Here is a 20,322-nt window from a genome sequence, read left to right as displayed (position 1 = left end):
CCCTAGCTACTTCCTAGCAACAGTAAATCAAACATTAGTCTCGATTAGTTCCAGATGTACTTTAAGACCCTTGGTAATTGCATGTGGCCTTGCTGCAGAGCTTCCACCTGTCAGTTATTCAATTAGATAGTTGCCAGGCTAAACTCCTCTAGCTTGCTCACCATTTCCTATAAAGCCTTGTCCTCCTAAGACCTCAGGGCTGCACCTGCTCATTCTGCTGTCAGAGATGGTGGTGTGGCCCAAGCTCGAGCTTGTAAATAAAGACCCTAATGCAACTGCATCAGAATCAGCTCCCTGGTGGTTTTGGGGGGTTCACAAACACCTCCTGGCACAACAATGCAAAATACAAATACGGAAATACTGGCATAAGAACATCTTTAACCATTGTCATCTATGAATAAAAAGGCAATTCAAATTAGGTAGTCTTAAATAATGATTAATTATGTCTGTGAGGGAGCAATATAAATGAGTGTAATTTAAAAGTAGATTATCAATAGTTTTCAGCAAAGAAGAATTGATATTACCCATTAACAGTTTTATATATTTTCTTGAATCATGATTACACTATTGATTTTCTTTACATCGTCTTTTGATTAGGAAATTCCCTGCTAAAATCTGGTCATATTGTATAAATTTTAAATAAGCTACCTAACTTTGATAAGTTTGGTCAGTTTTAAAAGAAATAATAATAAGCTAATGATAATAATTTAAAATAAAAATATTTCAAGTTTGTTTTCAATATAATACTCATTAAATGGATATTTTGTTAAAACTAAAGTTTATAATATAAAGGAAGTATAAGTCACTATATAAAATAGTCTTTTATTTTCAAAGTCAAGGTGAAAAGTCTCAAATTTTCAAACTAAAATCATTATCCAATTTTTGTAACTAAATATAAATGAAGTGGCCACTTAATTTAAGTGATTGCATTTTTTCTTGCATCCTCACCTAGCACCATGGATACTAGAAAGACAATTATTTTAAAGACTTGCCTATAAATTAAGTACAATTTTAAAATTTGTCTTCTAGTAATAGTAAGTTCTATTCACTAATGCAGCTCAAGAAAGTGTACAAAATAATAAATATCTAGTATTTATTTTATAAAATATTTTCACTATTTTACTCCCCAGTAATCTTTCAAAGTCAAACTGCAAATCTGCATAAAGCTTCCCATGGTCTGTGTCATCTTTAAATGCCTTGTTGTTATTCGCACGTTTTCAGCATATTCACTCTCGTCATGTGTTTTTCCATGTTCACTTTCAATAGAGCTCCTGTTAAAGCTGACATGCATTAAGACTATAAAATTATAAAGTTACATTAGACTGTGAAATTGTGGGAGAAATACAGGTTTGCTCTTTTCAGTGTAGTCATGTTTTTGCCAGTATGTTGCCAAGCTATGGACATTTTACATTTTCTGAAGCAAGTGGCTAAATGGTTTTTGTAGTAGTAGGTCTATTGTGACAATTTTGAAGTTTTGGCTTCTCTAAAAACCAGAGAAATATTTTAAGAATAAGTTTTTGTTTTAATCCCAGGTGTGGGATATGAGGCTACTTCAGATTGTTCACCGCAGCTAACTGTGACTTGTCTTGTGCTCTAGCAGGGGTGCAATTTTGTCACCTGCAGATATGTTCTGCAATTGTGTGACATTTGGAATTCTGGGGACTTTTTAGAGCATACACAAATTCTAAGGCCCCTAAAGTTGTTGCTTATTTGTCGATTGCTATTTGTTGGTGGTGGTCACATTTACTGAGTAATTGTGTGCAAAGAAGAATAAAAAAGAAGTTAGAAATCCTGATGGTGAAGATCAGACCTTCCCTAAGAAACTCGATTGCCCTAAACTGCAGAAAATATTTTAAAGATAACATTGCCCCCTTTGCTTTCAATATACCTTTTTTCTTTCCTACCCAGTGTTAAGGGGTTGAAACAATGGAAAGGCGGGACAGAGAGGGTAGAAGGAAGGAAGAACCCACAAAGTAGCAAATGTGGGTTTCAATAGGGCATGCACCCTAGCAAAACCAAGAATTAACTTAAATAATCAAAAAATAACTTTAAATGCGAACTTTAGTCATATGCCAAAGGTCTTGAGTAAATGCCAATGGCTGTCAAGATCCACCAGTAGCAAAGCTTATTAGCAATGGAATAAAATGTTAAAATAATACTTTGCCTAATTTAGAAATCCAAAAACTCTAACTCATAAGCCTCATATATGGGCAAATGTCATAGTAATACTTGTTTGAACCTTCCTGCTGACTATTTATTCCTATGAGAACACATAGGAGCAAAAAGCCAAACTTGTATTTTCACTAATACGTAATCTAAGCAACTGAATGTGAAATATAGTTTTGGTTGTGGTTTTGTTTTGACTGTGGGTCATATTGTAGAACCCAATGTGGTCTAGAACTCATGATGCAAGTGTATGAATTACTACAGCATTGCTATCATGCTTACATGTTGGAATCTCTAAGAATGTTTATTCATTAAATTTGCTCCTTGACAATTTCACACATGTATATAATTCTGACTGCTCTCATCCACTCATATTTTCTTTCTACCTCTGTCTATCTTTCCTTTTTCCTAGTGGTCCCTTTCCCCTGTTCATGTTGTGATGTGATGTGTTGTGTTGTTTGTCACCCATAGAGTTTAATTTGAACCCTCCATCTGAGTGACTATGGACCCACCAATGTCTCCACAACTGAATATGCTTAAACCTATTATCCCCAAATCTATCCATTAGTAGCTAGTATTTCAAGAGAAAGGGCTGGGCTACACGTTGTTTTTGGAGAAGGAGCAGGTTCCAAAAGATTTATTCATTCATTTGTTCAATCAGTAACAATTACAATTAATATGGTCATTTTGTATTCAGGAAACATAAAGACTATGGATACCATTCAATGTGTGCACATTTCATGGTGTACCTTTTGATTTGAGAACAACCTTCTTTAATCGACACTAACCACAAGCTCAGGAAAGCCCAATTATCACTGACAGATTCGGAGTTTCTAAAGAAAGGTAATAAAAGAAGGTGAACAGACACTGTAATTACATCAGGGAGCAAGTTGATGTCACACATTGGATCAGAAATGTGTTGCTTTACCAACAATTTATGTATGTATTTATGTATGTATGCATGTAATACCACATTTAAGATCTAATTTAAGCCAGAACCCCTTAAATGTAAACCTCATCTTAAGTGAAAGTTATATTAGTGACCTTATTAGCTTGTTAATATTTAAATAATTAATACATCCATGTAATTTGTACTACTGACAAGAGACCCGAAACTCCAACTATGACTACAGTTTAATGTGTTATATCTCACGATTCAGAAATATTATCCTAGAAGATCAGGTTCCTTTCAGGAACTCCTTTCTCAATATATTCCTATGCTTTTCTTTTGGAAATCAAAGACAAGTGTTCAGACACAACCAGTATGTTAGTTCCATTGACTAGAAATCCTCTACAGGTTCCTATTTAAAATCAAGGCATAATCAGAGCATAAGGAGAATGATTCAAAGAGTTCAGTAAGATGTGGATTTCTTTCTCTACAAGGAACCTGAGCAAATTGTCTAGATTAAAAGAACAATTTAAATAGACCTTGGTAGTCTATTAGTTTATTTTCCAACCCCTGGTCTTTCTTGAAATCGCAGCTGCTGCCCTAGGTGACCTTCATTATAATCTGGCTAGTCCCATCGACATTTTTCCCAGAAAGTTAGCTAAAGCACAAATTTAAAAGTCCTGAACATGCCAAATTAAGCTGCATTTGACCATTAAGCCTGAACTGCAAAAACCTGAATGTTATAAAAAAATTGAGTTATGTAGTTCACTCTCTTGAGACTAAGAAGTAGTGAATTATGGGCCACAGGCTGGAATAGGTAATCATTGTCTGAAAACCTGATGAGAAAGTGGGGCACTGAAACAGGTATATCCTATTTCGCCAAGTAGATGTTGACTGAAATAATGAGATATCTAAAAAGCTAACACAAAGCTCTGAATGAATCGTTGATATTTCCTCCCTCTTGTCTGCAACATTGCTCTTTAAACTACGGCCAGTTAAAGTAAAAAGCCATAAAATAGTTTCTACTCATTAATGATTAATTTAGACTACTTTGCAACTAGAATTTTTGAGCACTGATAAATAGAAGCAAGCTAAGATGCCCAACAACGGCAAAAGAAATAGAAAATTTTCACATCACCACACTAACTGCTCTCTATTACCTGACCCTGATTGCTCTCATGTGGTGATTTTGAACCTGCTTCTGTGCATTTTAGAAAGCTTTCTCTCCCACAATACTGCTAGTGAAATGATAACTTTGATTTCCAGTGCAAATCAAAAGTTACTTCACCAGTCCTTCTGACTGACATAGTCGCACCCTATTACACAGCATATGGCACAGATCTTAATGGCTGTTTTGTGCCATGGGATTATTTGTATTTGCCAAAGACTCCTCAAAATGTAGTGCTCTTAACTATTTTTGTACTGTGGCTTCTCTTGGAAACTGCTGAAACATATGGAACACTTCCCACAATTTTGTTAGATGGACAAAATAAAAATATAAGTATATAAATGAAATTAATTATAATGCAATATAATTAAGGACTCGAATGTGCAAGTTGAAGATATAATGACAGAAACTCATAGTGGTGGTTAGTTTATTAACCATTGGCACATATCATTCTGTGATTTTGCCAAAATATTTCCAACTAAGATTTCTTTTTGAGCTATCAGGGACAAATTCACAGCTATCACCATGTTATAGCTTACCTATATTTGTAACTTGAAGTGCTAAGCTGCAGTTACAAGTTAGTAAAAGTAAAGATGGAATTTTTTTCTTACTTTTTTTTGTGGAGTCCAGATTAGGAATATTTCATTTTGGCTGTATGGAGTCAAGAGCAGAGTTTTTGACATCTTTATCATTATGTCTTTTAGGAAAAAAAAAAAAAAACAACAGAACTCTTGGCATAACACAAACATGTTGAATGTCAGATAAATTGTATACTAAGGCTCATTTTCCAATTTCATTCCAGGCTTTATGACATTAAAAATCACAGTCAAATTTAGATATATCATTAATTATCATAAAATTATTATAATTAAATTTTAACTGATATTTATTAAATTTGACAAATTTATAACAGGTGATACTATATATACATTGAACTACTTGTATCCTTTAGCTTCTAAATAGGAGTACAAAATTAAAATTTTTGCTTCTAAGTCAAGCAGCAGCCATAAAGATTGCAATGCTATTGGAGAGGTTTTTATATCCCACATTACTACTCAGGGAGCTAAAGCTCTCTCAGTAGAAGCTAAAAATTATTCCAACTCTTCCTGAAGAATGAGATCTGGGACATATCAATCTCAGCGGCTCTGGCACCATGTCCATTGACTGACACATGGAAAGGCAATCAGCTATTAAATAGTAATGGTGAAAAGTTGTTTTTCAAACTTACCTATTCTCTGTGACATTAAGAACCCTACCTAGAGATAAATAAAGCTTGGTAGTAGACCGCACAGGTTCAGTCATAACATGAAAACCAGAGAAGGGTAGAAAACAAGAGAAGAGTAAAAAAAAAAAGGGAGAAGGGAGAATCATGTCTATATGATAAAAAAATCAACTTAGTAGTCATTTATTTATCTTCTAATAGATTGATGCACCAATAATTTGCAATGTTGTTTTCTGTTTTTAACTACTTTATTGTAGTTTTCTAACTAGGGGCTGTCTAGAAGCTTAGGCTATCTGTGGGTGTACCACTTACCTCACGCTGGTCTGAACTTTCCTAAGCTGAACTATCTCTCTTTTCCAAATGCTATAATTACAGATATCCCTGATTCACAGCTTTATATTTGATGTAATATTTGGTATGGCTATAGGTGACTTATGTATGCTGTACAATTTGGTAAAATTAGAGATTAAAAACCATGAGAAACAGGATTTTCCTTAACATGATTTTTCTTAATGTGTACTAATAACCTAAGTCTAAAAATAGCATGAGTCCATTCATTAGTCCAAAAGTAACTAAATAAAAAAATCTAGACCATTTGACAAATATATTTCAAATGTATATTTCATATCCTGTTGAAATGGAATGCTATACATGCTATATATTTTTCCTAACATTATAAAATTAAAATAAAAGCTTTATTTATCCTAAAACATGCTAAATTCAAAAAAGTTCAAAAAGATTTTATGATAGCATACTGCTTTCAACATTAAAGACCTTAATAAATAATTGCTTGAAGTAGGAAATTGGCTTTATAGTAGCAAATTTCACAGTATAGGTATATATACAGTAGCTTTTTCTTTGAGTTAAAATAAGACGTCTACTAAAATATGGTTAAACTCTTACAATGTAACTGTTAGACTCATGGTTATCTGTACGACTTTACCTCATAAGATTTTACCTATATAAAAAATTCTTTCATGCCATAAAACCAATAAAACATTCACTTTTCAACATTTAAAAGTAAAAATATTAGTAGGACATAAACAACGTAATATAGCAGACAAAGTCCACTCGTGTACATATTATATGTAATCATTACTTTTTGTTTTGATTCCTTTTTAAGAGTTTTCTAAATTATTTAATGGACATGTTAGGACTTCAGGTCTGCTGAGATTGTATAAACAGGTGGTTATAAGCCATCATGTGGGTGCGAAGAACTGATGGGGGGGATCCACTGCAAGAGCAGTAAGTCTTCTTAGCCACTGAGCCATCTCTCTAGGCCTTGCTTTTGAGATGGGATTTTGCTTTGCAGCTGAGGTTCACCTTCCTTAGGCATCCCAGGCTGTCCTTAACATTCAGTCCTACTGTCTCAATAGTCTTAGTGCTGAGTTTCAAGACCCATCAAAACAATTTGCTCTAACCACTCCTTTGATAACAGAATCAGGAGGCCAGTGTTCATCAAGCTAACTAGGAGACTGAGTTTAGTGTGGAAATTTTAGTGTTCTTAGTCCTTGAATACAAAATACAAATAAATATCACACAACAAAGAAACATTGGTTATTTTTTTCTGGCCCTAGTAAATAAGAAAGACAGGTATTTCAAAATATGAAACAAAATTATCATTCTTGCCAAAAGAATCTTCTAGCATCTGTTGCAATACAGAACCATTATAATGCAATTAGACAGACTAAGGACCAGATGCTAAGGAAGCAAAATATAAAATATGAAGCATGGTATTATTTTGGTTAATGAATTTTATTCCAAATGTTACAGAAGTGACTCATCAACTTTTTTCCCAGAAGATCACTTATCACATGTACATATTGCATTTTAACAGGATTTCTGTGTAATCTAATAAAACAAGTAGATTCCCTTGCACACAATATTTAGATGTTGGAAATGAGTAAACTTTGGTCAATCGTTTTTATTAGAGACTATTTTAAACATATACTTCAAAACATTGGGACTTTTGTTATGATATAAATCACATGCACTACTAGAAAAATATAAAAACTAAATATATATTTTATTCATTTTCAGTTCTGGAAGATGGCTTAGTGAGTAAAGCACTACTCTTTTGAGTATAAAGTTCTTATTTTGTTTTCCAGAACCCATGTAAAAAGCTGAGCCTGGCAACAGGATTTTATATTCTCACTCATTGCAAGAAAGGAGGAGAATACCCACAGATTCCTGGAGTTATCTGGCCATCTAACATTGCCTACTAAACAAAGTTCCAGCACAACAACAGATTCTGTCTCAAAAATTTGGAAGTCAGCAGAGGAATGATATTAAAATGTGTCCTCTTCCCTCAACACATATGTGCACAAGACATATATCCGAATATGCATACCCCACACATGAACACATATATACAAATAAATGTGTTTAAAATAAAGCATTTCTCCTCTAGTGATCAAAACTTGGTACTATAATATAGTGGCAACATACATCAACCTAATCTTTAAAATTCTATTTAAATACTACTGCAAGAAATATGTAAGTAAAAGCTAAGACTTGCATCCATGCAATATTATGAGCAGTCACCCCAATGAATGAAAAAAATAAATAAATAAAAAAGGAAGGACATGAGAGGTCCTAGATATGGTGGAAGATAGGATTTATTGTAGATGTGAGGGATGTATAGGCAAAGGCAGGTGATTTCTGAGAGATCTATAGTTCAACATGACCCCGAGTTGAGTCATGCGAGGAAAATAGGGATGGGAGAAGGGAGAGCCAGAGCAGAAGAGTAAAAGTAGACAAAAGGATCAGGCACTCAAAATGGCTGGATTTTATAGGGAAGGGCAACTCAACAAAGAACATCCCAGACCCAGGGCTGGAGAAGTTTAAGGTAGGGAGAGTTGTATGCACCTGTAACTGATGAGCATTGAGGATGCTGAAAGAACCTAGGTGCCAGGTCTGCTTTGGTATTATAAATAGACACCTAAGCTGTTTTTTCTGGGTTTGAGACTTAAAATCCAAGTACTTATTATTTTGAAACCGGCATAATTAAAACTCATCTATGAAACATGAGACATACAGCAGAAGAGATGTTCCTTTGGGGATTGTCACTAAACTATTGATGACTATGGAGTAACAGCATCAAAAAGGCTATATTTCTGTAAAGACAGTATTAGTTATACTATTTTAAAAGCATTATTCCGTGGGTGAAATTTTTATAAACAAAGAATTTAATGTATAGAAACACTCTACTGGGTAACAATAGTTTTCAAAAAATATAAAGCATAGCACCTGCTTTCAATAACCTTAAAAAGAGCCATAGGGTCAAATGAAATCCATAAGAGATAATTACTGATTAATTAATTAATTTGAATAGTAGATATATAACGGTTTATATGGAACAAAGGATGAGGTGAGTATTAGGACAGATACAGACAGTGTTGCAGTTGTAATACTTGAATTTGATTGCTGAAGATGGAACTGGAAGCGAGGTTGCAGAATTAAAGAAGAATGGAAGGGGCTAAATAGAAAGCTTCAGTGAATGAACAGAACTGCATAGGAGAGAGATTTCATGCTGTTTATAAGACTACACAGCTTGAATCTTTTTAGCTGGTACTTGCCTAGCTTGCCGAAAGCCTCAGCCTTCTGATTCATGCCTAGTACCACAAAAATGGTGCATAGGAAACACATTACTCCTAGAGAACATACAGTGTTCTAAATTCTACTCCATTAGAAAATTGAGAATTAGACACTTGGATAATGACCCAGGACCATAAATTTTGGTTATGTAGTGATTAAACACACAACTATGACATCTCCATATAAGCAATTTATAGCCTACCTATATGTTTCAGAATAGCATTTACACAATCTTACTTGTTAATGTCAAATACAGCATGATAAAAACATTAAACTTCCTCATATTAACCACATTCAGCTGTAACCCAGAGAACCACTTGTGTGCAGAAGTTGATACAAGGACTTTGAGTCTATGAATCTAGATACTTTCTCAAAAATGAAAAAGAAAATAAAAGAAATTAAATTAACTAGCTCATATGATTTTGAAAAGCTGATTTCAGAAAAGCAAGGAATGCAGTAAGAGAAGCCTGGGCCAGCAATTGTGGAGAATGGTGAACAAGGGTGAAAATGTTCAGACATAAACAGACAGAATAGTTTTCAGCAATCTCAGGTATGTAATGATGACCAAGCTGAATTATAGCCTGTACTCAATAGTAGAAATTTTCTATGGCATACCTTCAGTTCTTCAAGAATCTTACCATAAAAACTGGTAGCCAAGGAATGCGATGGGTATGATAACTAATTGAGTTGTGAAAGTAATTTTGTAATATAGTTTTTTTTTTTAAAATGGGGTCCCAATGGTTAGAGAAAGGACTGAAGGAGCTGAAGGGGTTTGCAACCCCATAGGAAGAACAATAATATCAATCAACCAGACCCACCAGAGCTCCCAGGGACTAAACCACCAACCAAGGAGTACACATGGAGGGACCCATGGCTCCTGCTACATATGTAGCAGAGGATAGCCTTATTAGACATTAATGGGAGGAAAGGCCCTTGGTCCTGTGAAGGCTCAAGAGTGGGTGGGTGGGCCGGGGAACACCCTCATAGAAGCAGGGGAGAAGGGATGGTATAGGAGGTTTCAGGAGGGGACTGGGAAAGGGGATAACATTTAGAAATGTAAGTAAAAAAATCCAATAAAAATGAATAAAAAGCCATCAGTATCATTTTTATTTGTCAGGTAGAGCTCACTAAGGCTGAATGGACATTTCAGCATTATTTTCAGTTTACCCTTACTCCACATAGTTATTTCTTTCATTTGCAATTTTGAACAACTGACACCGAGAAACAGTGATCTTGTAATGAAAACAGAGGCCCATTATGGAAGAATCCTGTCATAACTGCAGAGTCACTGTGGGTAGGAGTCAAACTTACTGGTAAGTCCTGATTACCTGGTAGGCCATTACTAACCTTCTAATGCTCTTTTGTTATTGAGACTAGAGCTTTTTATGATGCATAGACTTCTAGGATGACAGGAAGAATATAGCCCTGACACAGGAAAAAGTGTGATCTGAACTCAAATTCACACTTTCCTTGTAAAATCTTATTCCATGGATCAAAGCAGAAGCAGGAAGGATGAAACAGGCTTACTCTCGAAGCCCTGACTGGTTTTGAAATTTAGACAATTCAGGTCATTAGTCATAGACTCCTAAGGGAGAAAAGGATGCCTGATTCAACACCAGTAAAGCCAGAAGCTGTCTAATTTGCATCCCCTCTTTGGCTGAGGATATCAGATGTGTTCAGGTTGAACAGATTCAAGACTCTTACTCAAGTAATTTTAAGAAATGTAACAGTCTGAATAGTAATAGGTTATTTAATAATCCTGTTTGCAGTGCCAGTATGAACTCGGTTCATTCTTAAGCACAGAACAGGACCAACTGCCTTAGTTAGTGCTACATTGAAAAAACAATCATCTGCATATAAGCTCTAAAGTCAACCTGATGTGAAAACCCGAAATATACTTACAAAATGAATGGATTAGTGATAAAAATGAATGAGAAAACTGAAGTCTCTGAAATGATACAGCTTTGGCATGTAATAACATGATATGTTGCCCTCCAATGTCCCTTGCAATTAGATTTCCTGAGTACTCTCAGCATAGCTTTTCCTGCATATGGCTATTTTAATATCAAAGTCAAGTTGTCCATTTGTCATTGTCTTACATCTCTTTTCATATTTTCATTCATTTATGCCACTATCTGTAGTGCTATGTATTGTATTGGCCTGTTGGGTTTCTAAGCATAATTGTTTTTTCACTATCACCAAAAGCTTCATAATACACTTACTATTACTGCCAACTACAACTTCCTCACACACTAAAAGGTCATTAATTTAAGACCATTTCACTTGCTATGTATTTTAATATATGCCCTAACTGAACTCCAGTTGACTACTTGAGTGTCACATGCAAAGAAACTCAGAGCTCTGATTCCTGAATTTTATTTGTGAATATATGCATTATATATTTAAACATGCATTTATGCCTGCATTGTACTACAGGGAGTACTTATAAAAACAAGTTTATATAAACACATTAAAATTGGCTGCACACAATTTGCAGGAAGTGTGCTCAATCATACCAGTGAATTTCTGAAACATACACAAATTTGTGAAAAATATACAAATATAATCAAATATATAACATAATAACACACATATATATTCCATAATCCCCAAGCAAAAATTCTATTGTCCTCTTTCCCTCAACATCTGCTTCTCTTTTCTAAGGAATCACTAATGTAAAGTATATATCTCCATGAATGGTTTTATATAGCACTAACTAAGGCAGTTGGTCCTGTTCTGTGCTTAAGAGTGAACCGAGTTTATACTGGTACTGCAAACAGGATTATTAAAGAACCAGTTACTATTGAGACTGTTACATTTCTTAAAATTACTGGAGCAAGAGTCTTGAATTGGCTCAACCTGAACACATCTGTCCATGTTCACTGGAATCCCACTCTTGCATATTTTTCAGCAAGAACCTATCACAAGAGTACCATGTGGTTGATAACAGGCTTGATTCAACAATGATCAAAACAGACTCAGTGGAGTTAAGTGGACCATTCTTGACAGAGGCTTCTCTTTCTAAGGAATCACCAATATAAAGTATATATCTCCATGAATGGTTTTATATAGCACTAACTAAGGCAGTTGGTCCTTCCAGAGGAAGAGGCAAGGTAGAAAAAAGTGATGAGTACTTGAGAAACTAGGGCAAATGGATGTGACTGAAAACGTTGTAAGTATATACAGAGGAGGAGGGGAAGAAAGATGGTCAAAGTCTGGATCTTAGTAGACATGCTTGTTGTATCAAGACAGTAATGTGTTTTATAAGAGGTCCATATAACCTGCTTTATGTTTTTGAAAGATAATTCTGGAATTGTGGGTAGAGAATGTAGCAAGTAGGAAGGGGTCAGAATTATAAGCCTCAAAGGCAATTTGGTAGAGATCACTGCACTAAGCATATTGACTTCAGACAGAGCCCAAAAATAGGTTGATGTGTGTTCACAAATTCTGTTGTGAAATGATTCCTTTGTGCATATATTTGGGTGTCTGGTAAATATTCTTACATTATTTCATTTTAGCTCTCTTAACTTTCATGGTAACAAACTCTTTTGTTTATCCCTTTGTACTTTATTCTATTTAGAATAAAATTACTTTGTCTGTATTCCTTCATACTCTCTTCCTTCCTCTGTATCTGAAGTTTCGTGGGCCTAACTAATGTTCTGCATTTCATCACATTAGTTATAATCAGACATAAAGACTTCAGAAAGTAAGTGAAGGCAGATAAAGTGAAACTAAGGCAGGCAAGGAAGCAATAAGGTGTGTATTAGTACACATGTGACTACTGGGGACAAATACAGCTGATTCTCACTGCTCCACTCTGAAAGTTTGTGAAGAGCACCACTCACAGCAGCCAAACAAAAGATGAAGTGCCTAGGTGATTGTCACAAGGACTCCCACATCTAGTGATTAAGGGTCTCTTCTTATGGCATTAGCATCCTCTTTTGGTGTATTCTAGATGAATCTTGCTTGCAGCAGAGCAGTTTCTAAGGATCTCAGAAATAGAGAGAAACTCTAGAGGGACATGCTTCCCAGAGTTTGAAATCTAAAAATACAACCAAAACAACAACAACAAATGAAACCATACAGATATTTAAGAATACGCTAACTCAAAGTGTCTGAACCACAAAAGGTATTTATGTTTCAAAAACAGTGTTTGCAGATTCTCTTTTTATAGGTGTGATATGGTTTTTAGGAAAACAAAACAAAAAACCACGTACTCATGTTGTTTGTTACTCCATTAAATATTTTCATAGTTCTGGAAATATCTAAGGTAATTGTTTTTAACTCTTCTCACAGAAATCTGTCAGTAAGCATCATCTGATGCATAACTATAATTGAACTATAACAAATTCAAACAGCAGGCTAGTTAACACAAATTAATTCCTTAACTGGAGTATCTTCACATGTGGTACATCTTATTTTTAGTATGGTTTAGTTTATGCTTGACAGTTGTGATTTCAATGCTGTTTAAGTCTTAGAATTTGTTGAATAAACAATGTACTCCACTCCATATAGTAATGTTCATATTCAATGCACTTATTTAAACTCAGTTCCTACTTATACTGTTTAAATAGAAAAGGGTACATTTGTATCAAAATTTCACATTGTATTTATATTATTTGTATAAATAGTATCTTTTTAAATATGTTGAAACAATCATTTAAAGTATATTTCAGCATAATAAGTAAATTCAGCTAGCCACAATGGATAATTTCAGTCTTTAACTCTTTTGTGAGACCTTTTCATCACTGCCCTTTATGTAGAGGATTTTGTAGAAATCACCACTGTTCATTTTTTTATTGCAAAGAGATTCTTCTAGATTTCCTTCACAATTTGGTGAGACATCTGCACCCTTTAGAAAGGCAAAGTCCCATAACCTTCAAAAAAACTCTTTCCATAATGTACTTTCAAAATGACTTAAGCTTAATTAAAAAGAAGTTTCCCACAGGTTCCTAGATTGCAACTTGAATATGTTGTTAAGCAAAGCAGAACCTTATTTCTGCTTCAGGCAAATTTGAATTTTTTCCAGGAAGATTCTAACAAGTTGGAATCTCTTCTCAACCTTATGCTTCTCTCTCTTGCTCTTTCAGACAATAGTCACAACACTATCCATAAGATGGAGTAATCATTGAATTTGACTGACTAGAAAAAATATTTACCCATTACAGCTTCTTCCTTTTTACATTTCTCACTTTAATTTCAAGTGTTGTCCCCAAAGTATATAGAGGCATGCAAGTTCTGTGTGTTTGAGTTTATGTGTATGTGTGTGTGTGTGTGTGTTTGTTCATACACATGTGTGTTTCTGAAGAGATGATTAATGCCTGACAATAAGACAACAGAAAATTAGTAAGTAAGGGTGGCACATGTCTTTAATCCCAGTGTTTGGGAGGCCTGTGACGACTCTCTCTGAGTTCAAGGCCAGTTTGATCTATGTAGCAAGTTGTAGGCCATCCAGCACTACATAGTAATTCCTTGTCTCAAAACAGAGAGAGAGAAGAGAGAAGAGAGAGAAGAGAGTCATTTCTTTGTTCTGAAACCCTTAAAAGATAATTAAATGTAGCTCTTATACACACATCTATATGGTGTGAAACTTGACTGGATAGTAAACATAAACTTTACAAAGCCAATAAATAAATAAAAATGAAAATAAAGAAACAGAAACTTAGTATGGTGAATTGACACTTATATCCAGAAAGGCTCAAATGAGTTTTAAATGAAATTCAACATTAATAAAAACAAATGCAAGGTAAAATGCCTGAAGTTCTCACATTCAATTGTCTAAAAGCTATCAAACAAAATGGCGTAAATATGACTCACTTGGTTATAATTGGCAACACTAAAAGTAAAATAAAACCTTCCTCTTTTGTTCCAGGCAAATTTGCTTGTAATCCTTGATTCTTTCATGTAGCTTGTCCACTGACTAGACATTATGACCCATGTATGCTTTAATTGCTAAAAGAGTCAATGATGACAGACAGAGGATATAAATGAGTACAGTAGCGGTCCCTCTTCTGAAATTTATACCTTAAAATATTCTTAATGATGACCTCATTTTAATAAGTAAAACCAGTAACATAGATAAGTATTATCTATGCTAGTAATTCTGTTTCATTAATCATTAAAGAAAAAATAGAAGATAAACCCATCCGTGAACCAGAGTGAAACAAACATCATGTACCTAAACATCACCCTCCCCAGTTCATTCAATTGAAATAATATGTGAATTAAAATAGCACAGAAATACCACCAGAGCTATGATGGTTTTAGAACTATGTGCTATGACTGGTCAAAAGAAAATATACAGAAAGTTGAAATACATTGCTGCTTTAATATGTTTATTTAGGGAAATTGAGACTATCATAATAAAACTTCCTACTTCTTTAAAGTTTTATGTACTCCAACTCTAAGATATTAACATCCAAAATTAAGAATATTTAGATTACATTCCATCCAAAAATATGAATTTTAGTTGAATTGTATACTCTACTATAATATCTCTAAAACTTAAATTTTACTGAAAAGTGTGGGCCATGATGAACGTACATATTATCTTAAATGAACAGCAAAGGTATAGTTTTTGAATGCATGGCTTTAGGGTTTAGTATCTTAAAGTTTATGCTTTACTTTTTTGATACTATAATTTAAAAAATATTCAGTCTTGCCACAGATTGAGTGTCTAAACTGTATTTCAGCAGGGTAAATTGGAAACAGTATTTTTACCTACTCAGAAAGGGGGGATGAAATGGAGCATCGTTTAAATACTCATATAGTACACAGATCATACTTTAATTTATTTAAAAAGTAAAGAACAAATTCTTAGAGTGGAGTCACAGAGCATTAGAATCTAAGGCATCATTAAAAATTGATTCTGTGCCTATTTGAGGCTTCATGACCAACTGTTCATTTCAATCAACAACAGTTTCACTATTAAGTAAATTTATTTGTAATTTCAACTGGAAGGTAGCTCCTTGAAAATGTATTCAGTATTTTGAGAAACATTATTAGATCATGTAGCACAATTTGAAAAGGGATATGTGTATACTTTCTTGTACACTTGGAAACTTTTTCAAATGGTCTATAAAAGGACCCTGGGTAAGGAGTCAGAAGGCTGTTTACTGTCTGTTCTAAGTGTTAAGAAAACTTACTTTCTCTTCTTTGACTTTCAATAGCATTAGCATTTTTCTGAGAAACTTGTTAGAAACAGAAATCTTGGACAACAGCTCATAAAGGAGAAGATCCAAGATGGTTTACTTTAGTAATCCCCCCACAAGAGTTTGGCACTCAGTCCAGAGTGATATCCACTGCAGTTATGTTTCTTTTATAGAGTTTATGTGACAACTTGGTGGGTGGGGGATTAAGGCACAGGAATTTAAGGAAAACAGTCAAACAAGTAAGTAAATCAAGGACTATGTATGTATAATTTATTAAATAGACCTACAATTGTTTTAAAGTTATTTTTTCTGTCTATTCCTTCTTTAGTTTCTACATGCATTTAGAGATAATCTCAGCAATGTCAGCAAGCTTGGTGGCATAGTTCAAGCTGTGAGGGTTCAATAAATAGGTCGGCAAACATTGCAAATCAACACAGCTTTTGATGAAATGTCAAGCAAGACAGAGCTTAGCTATATTTTGCTCAGCTTGAACTCATAAACCATTAGCTGGCCTCTGTACTTCCAGGACAGTCTGTCTGATAAATAAAACACAAATATTAAGAATATTTTTTAAAGTGTAGCATGATATTAGTAAAAAGGCAATTTCTAAGGAAGAAATGTCAAATGAAAGACAAGGCTCCTAAAATAAGCTAAGTTTCTTATAAAGAAATTTAGAGTAAAAGCTGAGGTCCAAATACACTTTGAAGTTTTGACTGCCTTTTTTATTTCCTTAAAAGGCATTCCTCATTTTACAAAGGCATATTTAATTATTTAACTTTAACATGTTTAGTTCCTGCTCCTTCAAAAGTCTATAAATCTGAACAATGGCAGAAACATCTTGCACAAATAGAAATGTATTTGAAATTTATAACAGTGAGATAACCTAGCACTTAACACTTTAGAGAAATTTGTTGTATATATTGATAAAATATCTATGCTATTTTAGAGTTTTAGGATAGTCTGCAATATGAACACTAATATAATTAAACAGTATTTCCTTTTACCTCATTTGAAAAGTATTATTTAATAATAAAAGATTTCTAATATCATTCTTCCACATTTTAGGTAATTGGGAAAACTGGAATTACTATTTATAATATGTGTCTCATTTTAATTCCAAAATCATATATCTGATATTGAACTACTATTCACAACAATCCTTATTATTTTTTTATTTCATATATAACTTCTTGATGTTATAAATATGTATGTATGTATGTATGTATATACATATATATACAAGTATATAGATATATCTCTTATACATTAAACACAAGTTTTTCTACTGTTAAGATGATGTGCCTTCACATTAGTTTTCTAATTAGTTTTATGATGGTAGAAATCAACTTTGAAGTAAAAATATAATTGTTTATCAATTCACATCCAGGTCATTATTTTTATGATATTCTTGCTAAAAACAATTTTATGACTCTGAAAAAAAAAGTTTTTAAAAGCCATAACCTCAAGAGCAGAATTTGAGTTCCTTCATGAAACAGATTAGATAATTCTATAGGTCACTGATGTGAAATTTCTGTCCTTACTGCTTTACAACAAAAGGCCCAATTTAACTTTTATAGAAAGAGACATCAAATAGGAGCAATTCAAATACATCTAGAGGTTGCAAATTGACCAAAAGAGTCACCTTTAGGGAAGCCTGTTTCCAAATGCTTGTGGCATTTGTCATTCTTCTGAATGGCTGTTGATTATCTGCAGCTTTTACTCACCAGAAGAGACCTCAGTCATTTGAAATTCTGCAGAGGCTGGTGACACCTTCATAGGAAAGCATTTGGCTGATTTCCCTGTTGGTATTTTTCTCTTACACATTCTATGGGGTAGGACAAACCTGGAGGTAGAGTCATAGCCAAACACAGATAAACCAGGTTCATAATCTCTAAGCAGCCTGGCAAAAGCAGACAAATGCTGAGTCCTTTTGCACCTGTTTCTTCCACTCCAGTTTCTGTGAAGAGTGGGGTGTTCTTCACAGACTCGGCTTCACAGACAGCATTTTGCGAACACTCCCCTCTCCCTGCAATGGTTTCTTCCCTCCCAGGCTCAATCTACCTGATTACGTTCCCCTCTAATCAGTAACCTCAGTTCCTCCAGTAATAACTGTGTCATCTGCTTTATATAGGATTTCTCTAAGACTGAAGCATCACTGGAGCGGAGAAATAGAAGAGCTGATTTTTATGAGGACACCTGTATTTTTGTCTAGTCTTCATGTGAACTTAACAGTGCACTCATTTATGTAAACATGTTAGTGAAAGAGAAGCAGAAAGAAGAAATCATAAAGACGACACCGGACTCAAAGTTATGCACCTGTGTGATGCTTAGGAGAGAAGAAAACAAAGTCTAAAAAATGCCCAATACTACTCAAAATGCATCTCACCATCCTATGACAGTATTGAAAGGGAAAAAGACTGTTTGACATTCAAATATCTTCCTCCACATAAACCTTTGAAAAAGCTATTCTAAAACCTGAAACAAACTGAAATACAACACAAGCCACAACACAGGAAGTACTTCTTAAAGCATATGGGGATTATTTAAGATTGAAGCTAAAATCCATCCATGTAAAACCAGTGTATTTTTTAAATAAAAGGAGTAATCCATGAAATGTAATTCAAAATTGTAGTTGAAGTTAAAATTTAAATCAGAATCATGCTTCTTGAAAACAAAGAATTGTTCCAGCCTTTTGTAATGAAGGTTTGCTCAGAGCATAAGAAGACTAGAGTGGATTTTCAGATTAAAAATAAAACTCTTAAGTATGTCAATCCTCATCTGATCAAAGCATATAAACTATGTTTTTCAAGTGCTTCATTAACTACATACTAAATAGAGCTGTCATTCTGCATATTTTCTCTAAAGTAACATGTTAACCTGATTGAAGTTCACATAAGGAATCTTAGAGTTGGTCTTTATTTCCCCTTGGTAGACTCAGTACCTGGCACAGAAACCTGGCCAACAGTAAGTGTTCCATATGTGTTAGTTAATGCAAACAAAACCACACTATATACAACTTTTTTGTCATTTCTTTTTTTCTCAAAAGCTAAGCCATGCACTTCCTTAATTTTTACATAAGCCATGATTATACAAGGGTCTGTACAATACCTAAAATTATATGGTTTTTCTTTAATGTAAAACAATCATCTATTATAAGCATATGATGTGTTGAAGTGTTAAAATGTGATTGATGTTTTTCCATCCTTGCTTCTCATTGTACTCTCCTTTTCTCAATGCAGAAATTTCATTTGGAGAGAACAAACAGGAGGTATTGGTAGTGAAAAGCTCATTAATCCTACCACATCCCCTTGTCTACAAAGGGTACTGCATCCAAATTACAGAAGAGCTAAAGAAACTTTGCAGCATGAGTGTATAATTAGCAGTGCTGCTAAGTGAAAGGAAAAGGAGGTTGCCTAACTTAATTAACTGTAATCATTACTCATTGTCATCCTACTTAGAAAGATTAGTTTGGGTATTTCATCTCTCTCGTATAACATGAGGCATGTCTACTTCCCTCTTAAATGTATAAACAATTATAATACAGAGACAGGATTGCCCTGACTTTTCAATCAGATAAAAACTTTCCTGAAAAAAAAATAGCAAATTTTACATATCACTTAAGGCAACATAAGATAAATACTGGGAAAATATTTTGTTAGGTTAAAGCTAAAGAGTGAAAGAAAATGGTTAATTATGAGGTTAGTGTCTTGAAGAAAAAAAAATCAACAGAAACCTATATATGAGTTTTTGGAAAGACAATTACTTCTTGGTTAAGGAAAGGAAAGAATAGCTTAAGATCTAAAGTGCAAGTTCAAAGGCAAGAATCCAATGATGTGGCACTGCTCATTAAGCAGAGTACAACTGAAGAGCCATGCAAGATACCCATGTAACTTTCAAGGACATGTAGCGAAGGAATCCTTTCCTATGCTTTATCTATTCAGTAGAAGATACCTGCATGAACTTCATATAAACAAGAATCCAGACCAAAAACCCTTCATTAATTCAGAAAGAACCAGGTACTGGCTGGACTTTGTTTCATTTGGTTTCTGATTATGAGAGCAGAAAAGGTTTTAAAGCACTGCCTCTTAACAGCGAGTTAGGATTACTAAGGATTTTCCATATCAGAAAT

The 20,322-nt window shown here is 34.1% G+C and overlaps 1 protein-coding gene across 1 annotated transcript in view; it reads right to left on the bottom strand.

Moving 5' to 3' along the window:
- The window catches only part of LOC143435463 (dystrophin-like), a 254,647-nt gene extending 236,471 nt beyond the window's left edge, over positions 1-18,176 (bottom strand). Inside the window, exon 1 of the mRNA XM_076918258.1 lies at positions 17,918-18,176. Within this exon, the coding sequence (XP_076774373.1) occupies positions 17,918-18,017 (100 nt within the window). The 5' untranslated portion in view covers positions 18,018-18,176. The remainder of the gene's footprint in view (positions 1-17,917) is intronic.
- Between the last annotated feature and the right edge of the window lie 2,146 nt (positions 18,177-20,322).

Source organism: Arvicanthis niloticus, chromosome X (assembly GCF_011762505.2).
Source record: "Arvicanthis niloticus isolate mArvNil1 chromosome X, mArvNil1.pat.X, whole genome shotgun sequence".
Classification (NCBI taxonomy): Eukaryota; Metazoa; Chordata; class Mammalia; order Rodentia; family Muridae; genus Arvicanthis; species Arvicanthis niloticus.
Note: the sequence above shows the minus strand (reverse complement) of the source record. Positions and strands in the feature narration are given on the sequence as shown.